The 8,869-nt window shown below is 34.0% G+C and overlaps 2 protein-coding genes across 3 annotated transcripts; both read left to right on the forward strand.

The window, feature by feature from the left end:
• Window positions 1–4,427: 4,427 nt before the first annotated feature.
• On the forward strand, window positions 4,428–7,958 carry LOC111388974 (probable protein arginine N-methyltransferase 1). Of its 2 annotated transcripts, XM_023013805.1 has the most exons (8): window positions 4,428–4,817; window positions 5,236–5,246; window positions 5,534–5,689; window positions 6,707–6,770; window positions 6,878–7,020; window positions 7,181–7,268; window positions 7,462–7,577; window positions 7,697–7,958. In XM_023013805.1, the coding sequence occupies exons 1-8, from the start codon at window positions 4,592–4,594 to the stop codon at window positions 7,865–7,867; spliced, it is 975 nt and encodes a 324-aa protein (XP_022869573.1). In that variant the 5' UTR covers window positions 4,428–4,591; the 3' UTR covers window positions 7,868–7,958. The 2 variants fall into 2 exon arrangements, with proteins under 2 accessions (XP_022869573.1, XP_022869574.1); XM_023013806.1 differs by lacking the exon at window positions 5,236–5,246 and having other exon boundaries at window positions 4,514–4,817.
• A 267-nt stretch (window positions 7,959–8,225) lies between these two features.
• LOC111388973 (ethylene-responsive transcription factor WIN1-like) lies at window positions 8,226–8,868 on the forward strand (the record flags this gene model as incomplete). Its single annotated transcript, XM_023013804.1, has 2 exons — window positions 8,226–8,448; window positions 8,562–8,868. Coding segments are annotated over exons 1-2 (387 nt in total), but the record flags the coding sequence as incomplete, so codon positions are not given.
• Window position 8,869: the final 1 nt, after the last annotated feature.

The raw sequence follows: 8,869 nt of genomic DNA on the forward strand, positions 1-8,869 counted from the left end.
GCATTTACAGAGCCAGCATTCGAGTATCAACGAATATTTATAGTCAGCATTTTTCCCAAAATTGAATGTGCTACTTCTCATCCATATTTTTCTCTCTTTACCATCCTTATTTTCCTCAACGATTTCATCCACATAGGATTTATGGCCCTACCTAACGTCAGATATTCGACAACACGGCTAAGATTTGACATATGATTGCTCTAAAGGAACCAGCCTAGCTAGGATTACCAGGACGGGTTATCTGCTGCTGTAGTTTACTGGAAGAATCCTTTACAATGAAAGGACATATATTTCGTCTAGACTGTTGCTTCTTTATCTATATTGCATGTTGATGCGCTTTAAAAACCGTTATAGGATAAAACATATTCAGGGTGTCCTACATTTAGGGATGAAGACCACCCACATATCGTGACACCAATTGTTCCTCAATTTCCATCACCCCGTTTTTGGTAATCAGCATGTAAAACTCCATCGTGTAGTCATCAATTATCTTCACGCCTTGATGCAAATGCTACAATCACTGATACATGGTACAGACATAATTATAGGGCAGAAACTGCTTCTTCATTTGCTTCTTTAATTTATCCCAAGATGCAATCTTTTCATTCCCTAATCTGGACCTCATCACTTTTGTCTGCTGCCACCATGCCACTACTCGTCCACGAAAGCTTGTCACAACGAGAAGCACACATTTACTAGCAAGAACCTCCATAAACTCTAAAGACTCGACGAAACTCGGGGATATCAACCTTAAACTCTAATTCTCAGCATCATTCTTCTCCTGCCCACCTTCTCTCCATCAAACTGGCAATTTTATTGGATGATCAAGTAACGTGAATGGGTTTTCATCTTCAGAATCCTCAAGCGATTGGCCACAGGCACATGTTGCTGTGGCACGAGTCCATAATCATCCACTAATAATACATTTAGACAAATGGATCGAAACAATTAAATAATTAATCAATCATATTAATAAATTAACTTGATTGGTGGGTATATTTATTTAAAGTCAAATTTTAATTATGTATACCAAATTAGAGTACAACTCTAATTCCACAATTATGGTGGGGACTATTTAATTAAAATTAAAATTTAATAAAGTATCAAATTAGAATCCAACTCTAATTTCAAGATTTAAAGCGATTGAATTGAAATCAAATTTTAATTAAGTAACAAAATTAGAGTCCAACTCTAATTCCAAGATTTAGGGTGAATTTATTGAATTAAAATCAAATTTTAATTAAATACCAAATTAGAGTCTAACTTTAATTCGAACAAATTTTAGGACAGGACATTTTAATTAAAATTAAATTCTAATTAAATGTCAAATTAGAGTCAAACTCCAATTTCAAGAATATATTGGGGTGAATACTTAATAAAAATTAAAATTCAACTCTAATTTAAATTGAATTAATATTTTAATTTAGGATAAAACTCCCAAATAAAATAAAATTTAATGTAGGGTCAAAGTTTAATATTTAAGTTAAAATTTAATTTTAACGAAAAGATAAAGTTTTCAATTTTAAATAAAATTTTAAACGGGTCAAAATTTAAATTTTAGGTCAAACCCATTTAAAAATCAAATTTAAAACTATTTTAAAATTCAAATTCAAAAAACCTCTTAAAAATTACAATTTGACCCGATTTTAAAATTAATAATAGGCCTTCCAATCTTGCAAATTGCAGACATTCCCTTCTTTTAAAAATTGTAATTGACCCCTTTTCCTTTAATTGTAGGAGGCCATCCCAAAATTTCATAAATTTCAATGGAAGCCACCATCCCTAATTTCATTCTCTTGACTGAAAACCCTAGAACGCCTCCTCTTTTCTAGCAGCATCATGTACTGCAATCAACTAGAAAATGTATAACAATCAACTTTTAATTGCACAAAAACTTTAAAACAATTTCTAATAAACATAAAATAGGCTCTAATACTGTTGAAAATTTACTTAATCATGAACACAGAAAATAAAATAAATTTCAATTCTCACAAATGATCTCTTTTATATTTAGATAGAAATTATGATAGAAATTGTACTTTACTTGAATTTTGCAAACTAATTTACTATTCTTTTGTTTTAACAATCTTGATTTGTCATCTACAGTTGTCAAATTGTCCAGCTTTCAATGAAAATTTGCACAGAGAACAAGATTGAGAGAGAACCAGGGTTTTACTTTTCTTTTGCTAGGAAAAAGAATGAAAATCTTTACAGTTTTCAAAACATTAGCTCCTTATTTATATAAGTCGAAACGGGTTTAGCCCGTTTCTTAACCCAATCCAATATTTTGTTAACTTATTTAATTAAATTCGATCCATGAATTAATTACTCAAATTAATTAATTCGTGCTTATTAATAAGCAACCTAATTAATTAATTATTTAACGCTTGTCAATTAATTAATTGGTAAATCTTATTCTTCTAATTCTCTTTTTTGTGTGTGACTCATTAGGTTCCCAATCACTATGCCTAATGATGTGAAATTATTATTTAAATCTAATTAAATCGATAAATTAAAGTACCTATTTAATTTATCATCAATTCACATTCGTTGTCTCAGATTTGACATCTAGTGATGTGTCATGGCAACACATATCACAGGAAATGTCATGTGGTATGATAAAATCAAACTTGTTCGTTTACCATGAAAATATAATACATTCGTCAATATAATCCGATTAATTATGAGATATAGATGTGTGTCAATCTCGATTATCAATCATATTTTTCATTCCACTACTAAATCAATATAAGTCGAAAACTTCTTTTCAATTTGTAAGTGCACCTTAGCTAAGGATTTTGTTATCAACTTAACTGAATGAAATGTAGATCATAATATCTTATTATCTAAGAGCGACGTATCCATTATTGGTCATTCACAACCTTAATATGATTTTTGACATATTTGAACGATGCCATATTAGCGATCTTTGATAGAGCAACATCCAATATCATCAAAATATGACTACCTCATTTAAGGCACTATGTTGACCTCAAGCAAAGGACTAATTCGAATACCGAACATTAGAGATTAGTCACTGGTACTTAGATAGTTGTTCATGTAGAATCTCCCAGCGGGTCTCCGATGTCTTGTTCTATAACAAAATATACACGTGTTCATTTAAGTGTCACAATACTTTAACTTATGAGATCAGTTACTTATTTCACAAGTAAGAAATGTTACACTTGATGGTCTATCTGTAACAACGATATTCTTATCATTATTGCTTACGACCACGAATGATTTAGGATTCAATCATACGTAATTTGTATCTCACAACCACAACTCATTGTGATTAACAATTACCAAGATTTGAATCTATAGACTCTATTATTTAATTTAATTGAATATTAATTAAATAATGGATCTGCCATAAAATTGTATCAACTATATATTCAAAGTGCTTATGTTGAAAGTTAATTGGATTTAAGGCATAACACTTACACACCATATGCTGGTAGTACTTGATACTCGATTGAAATGGATTGTCACGTATTACACATTTTAGAACCTTGCCAAAAACTAAATATTTAAAAAGTTAAATTGCACATTTAGTCCCAAATCTTTGGAAAAGTTGAGATCATGTCCCCAACCATTTTTCATCTATTTTTGTTTCCAACATTTGGAAATATTATCTGACTTCGTTACTTCGTCTCTAAAGACGGGTTGTGTTCAAAAATTTGTTAAATTGGTATAAAATAACAATCATATCTTTTAACTTTAATGAACAAAATGAAAATAAAGCAACAAAATAAAACAAAAAAGAATTTAAAAAGACCAAATGAAAAGGAAAAGAAGATAAAAAAAATGTTTGCAATCCCCATACTCTTCCCCACCCACCCGTCCCTTCCCCCTATTTATCCATGGGTTTCTTGTGACCACCGCTGAAAACCTATATTTCAGTTTTTTATCCTTCTTTTCTCCATTTTTTTCCCTTCTACTTAAGTTTAGGAGAAAATTACTATTTTACATAGATTTAGTTCCAGTTTGATTCTCATTCTTTGACAACAAAAATGAAAAATATTATTACTGTCCATCATATCAGGCCATCATATTTGACTTTTAATCTCTCGTATGGATTCCGTAAGAACTATATTTTTCTTTTTCATTTTTAGAAAAATAATAATCAAACGAGGCTTAATAGATTATCAGACATCCAATTCAAGTGCATATCCCATTTTTGCACAACAGGATTATGAAAATCCACGAGAAGCGACTGGACGTAGAGAAATCAATCAAAAAATTGGTTAGTTTCTCAAAGGTTGGGTAGAAAAATCAATCAAAAAATTGGTCGAGAACATGATCGATACTTTGTCTAAAGGGTGAGGAGTAAATGTGCAATTTTCACAAATCTTACTACGGACATCTTAGCATCTTGTGCCTTATGGCAAGTTGAAGATGCCTTATGGCAAGTTGAGTTCGTTTTCCTAAACCCAAAACGACGACGTCCTTTCTTAACTCTCGAAGAACTTACAAATCAAAGCATAAACCCTAACTTCAGTCGTCCTTTCATTCCAGACGCTCCTCTACGGCACGTTAAACCCTGGTCGAGAAACTCTGCCCTCCAAAGAAACTGTTATCGAACAAGAATATGGATGTTAATGAAAGCCTAAACTCCACTGCCACAACTGATAAATCCACCAAAATCAGATTCGAGTACGAGGATGATGAATACATAGAGGACGAAACCATCGAAGAAGCCGCCACTGAGTGCTCGAATCTGGAGGACGACTCTGTCATGTGCATGCCAGATGATTCCAATACTGACATCGATAAGACCAGCGCGGATTATTATTTCGATTCCTATGCGCACTTCGGTAAAGCATTGTTCTTTCCCTAAATTGTTTCTTTTTTAAATTTAACTGTGTTATTTGCCTTAGTGTGTCAAAATGTTACCGTGGAACTGGACATAATGCTCGGATGTGAGAGTTGAGATGCAGATCTAATATAGATGTTGTGCAGTCAGGATAAAGTTCACTCCCCCCCACCCCCACATCTGGGGGACCTTTAGCTCGAGCTAATACCTTCTCCTGCATTCTGTGTTTGTGTCTGTCGATTTCTTTCTATAGATGGAAGAACTAACGTCAATAATATAAGACCATTTTGGCCGCTGGTAGGCTACTCACCGTTGAAGGTTGACGAAAGTTATAATTGTTTCATGCTGGGCTTTTAATGATTTTTTTAAAGGCTATTCGAAGAAGTAATAATCATTCATTTGTTGCTTAATTTTTGCAGGTATCCATGAAGTAAGTATTCAAATGGCATGTAAAGCTGTTGGAGTTATACTTTCGTTACATTTCCTTAGCAGTGAATTCTGTTTGCTCATCTATTTTTTGAGCTATCATAGATATAATGTTTATATATAATTGGATAATTTTACTAGATTTCACACTGGGATAAAAAAGATCTTTACTTTCTAGATTTACTGTTATGATTTATCTCGTGGTTGGAGGCTTCGCACTCTTGAACCTCTTGATAGTCAAAATATTATTTCAAACTTGCAGCTCTAATTCATCTGACATTCTAAATGCAGGAAATGTTAAAGGATGCTGTAAGAACTAAAACGTACCAATCTGTTATTTATAAGAATCCCTTCCTTTTCAAGGATAAGGTAGTCCTTGATGTGGGTGCCGGGACAGGAATCCTCTCGCTTTTTTGTGCTAAAGCTGGGGCTAAGCATGTTTATGCGGTATGCAATCTTTTGTTTTACCGAATCATTGTTTTCGTGGTTCATGTGATCTTGTCCAGTACGTAAGTCCAGCTCAATTTTTTATTTTTTTATTTTATTTACTTATCTATTTTCTATCTATCTCATCATTGTTCTTTATTTTTCAAGATGGGCAAAGTTATATGGAGGTAATCTTGAATGCTAGCTAGCTACCATTTTATAGATGATATTGTTCTGATATCTCGATTACTATTTGGTACAAGGATTTACCAATAATTGAGTTGCCAGCGACTGGACGATATTAACAATTTACTCCTCACAACATACTCGATTCATGATCATGATTTCTGTAGGAACTGAAAGCACTTTATTGACAAGTTATTTTATTTTCAAAGCATCCAGAAACTCAAAGGTCCAAAGAATTCCTTGACTTGTTTGCTTAGAAATCTTTATACCTTCCCTAGTTAAAGTTAGCAAAAGCAGTGTCTTTTGGACCCTTTTTCTTCATAGAAATTTAGCTGTATAGTAATTGAAGTTATGTTCTTCAGTTGCATGCGTGTATCATTGTCCATGAAGGATGCGTTCTTTAAAGCTTATTTGTATTATAATGGTCAGTGTTCAATTTGTCATGTTTTTCTCAAGATTACATTTCCTTTGTATGCATGAGAAACTGATGCTTATGCTGTTCATCATAGTTGGTGCAATTCTGAACTTCACATTTATTATTTTCAAATAGGGTCTAAATCTTGTATTAATTCATGTCATAACTAGCCAAGTTTGTCTGTTGCTTGTCTTTAGACTCTTTACATTTTAAATTGATTAATTCATGGAGTTTTTTAGTCGGTGACAATAGTTGTCGTATGATGACTAGGAAATAGGTGTGACGGTTTGTATTCATGTAAGTGTTATGTGATTTGTCGAATGCTGATTAATGTGTGTACATCTGCTTGTAAAGTTACTATGCCTACTTCGTGTGTCATCTGGTTTGAGTTTTGTTTTTCCAAAGTAAATATCTAATTAGGCATTCTTCACATCCAGGTCGAATGTTCCAGCATGGCTGATATGGCTGAGGAAATTGTAAAGCTTAACAATTTTTCAAATGGTATTACTCTTTGTATCCTAAAGATCCTGAATTCTTTGTAATTTCTTTGTTATACTTCATAGCTGATAAGTCTTTTGCGGTCAATTGCCCTACTTTTGTTGTTGCAGTGATAACAGTTCTTAAGGGAAAGGTTGAAGAGATTGAGCTGCCAGTTGCTCAAGTTGATATTATTATTTCTGAGTGGATGGGATATTTTCTGGTCTATGAAAACATGTTGAACACTGTCCTATACGCTCGTGACAAGTGGCTGGTAAGTTGCCTTTAATATTTCAAACTCATTGTTTACAGCTTAGTACCTAGTTATGGATTGATTTCTAGTTCTAGCAAGCAGCAAATAGATAAGACAATTCTTGAGAGCTGTTCAATTCAATCTGTAAAGATTTTTATTATTGTACCTTGCTCTGTTTCAGGTCAAAGACGGACTTGTCCTGCCAGATATGGCCTCCCTCCATTTGACAGCAATTGAAGATGCTGATTACAAGGAAGACAAGATTGAATGTGAGCTTAATCTCTTTTGCATATGGCTAAAGTGTCATGTTATGATATTAAACTTTCACTTTCATGCACGCAGTAGCGTTCAGATTCTTTGACTGGTTTCTGCTGGTGCCATTTGTGGGGTCAGTTTTGGTGTTGTGTAATAATTTTACTTGTTCTAAATTATCTTGTTCTTTTTGTTTTTTGATAATTACAGTTTGGAACAATGTGTATGGATTTGATATGAGCTGCATTAGGAAGCAAGCCTTATCAGAACCTCTTGTTGACATTGTGGAGCAGAAACAGATTGTTACGAACTGCCAGTTACTCAAGGTTGGAATTTCCACTTTTCTGTTTTGTCAAGTCTAACTTACGAGTTTTTGACTCTTAATGTTGCACACTGCAATCAACATTCTAGTTTCTTAAACTAGTTCTACTTTCTAATTTTACAGACAATGGATATCTCTAAGATGGCTCCAGAGGATGCTTCCTTCACCGCACCTTTTAAGCTTGTGGCAGAACGTGATGACTATATCCATGCTCTTGTTGCTTATTTTGATGTTTCTTTTACTAAATGTCATAAGTTGATGGGCTTCTCTACAGGTTTGATATTTTATCCTTGACTTTATTTGCTATTCCTAGCATTTCTCGGAATTTTAGTTGCCCTGAATCTCTCTCGGGACATGATTAAAACTGGCTCAAATCATGCAAAAACCTCCTTTGATCAGTTAAATGCTGTGAGATGATAACCAAAGATGCCACTCTACCGGTCCCTATTCCCTCTCCATATATTTCACTTACCCTCTTTAATTTACATTATATATATCATTTATACAAACAGATTCACGCTTCATCCTCGTGAATACGTACTTTTTTCTCTAAGACAAGAAAAAAATGGTACAATCCAAGAAGTTCAGAGGTGTTAGGCAGCGCCACTGGGAAAACCTCCTTTGATCAGTTAAATGCTGTGAGATGATAACCAAAGATGCCACTCTACCGGTCCCTATTCCCTCTCCATATATTTCACTTACCCTCTTTAATTTACATTATATATATCATTTATACAAACAGATTCACGCTTCATCCTCGTGAATACGTACTTTTTTCTCTAAGACAAGAAAAAAATGGTACAATCCAAGAAGTTCAGAGGTGTTAGGCAGCGCCACTGGGGTTCTTGGGTGTCTGAAATTCGCCACCCTTTACTGTACACTTCTCAGATTCTTAAATTTCTTCTTCTGCATGTAAAGTATAATGCCATGTAATTTCTTCTATGATTAATCTTGATTGATTTGGTTTGAGTTTTATCTTGATTTCCAGGAAAAAGAGGGTGTGGCTTGGGACTTTTGAGACGGCGGAGGCGGCGGCGAGGGCCTACGACAAGGCTGCGATTTTAATGAGAGGAAGAAATGCTAAAACAAACTTCCCAATTATGGACTGCGACGAAGATATATCATCTGCACCATCATTATCATCTTCTTCGTCCTCTTCCTCGTTTTCGTCTATTCTGAGCGAGAAACTTCGCAAGGGGTGTAAATCGACGTCCCCTTCTCTCACCTGCTTAAGGCTAGACACAGAGAATAGTCATATTGGGGTGTGGCAAATGCGGGCCGGACCACGTTCTGATT

The sequence above is a fragment of the Olea europaea genome, unplaced genomic scaffold (assembly GCF_002742605.1).
Source record: "Olea europaea var. sylvestris unplaced genomic scaffold, O_europaea_v1 scaffold542, whole genome shotgun sequence".
NCBI lineage: Eukaryota > Viridiplantae > Streptophyta > Magnoliopsida > Lamiales > Oleaceae > Olea > Olea europaea.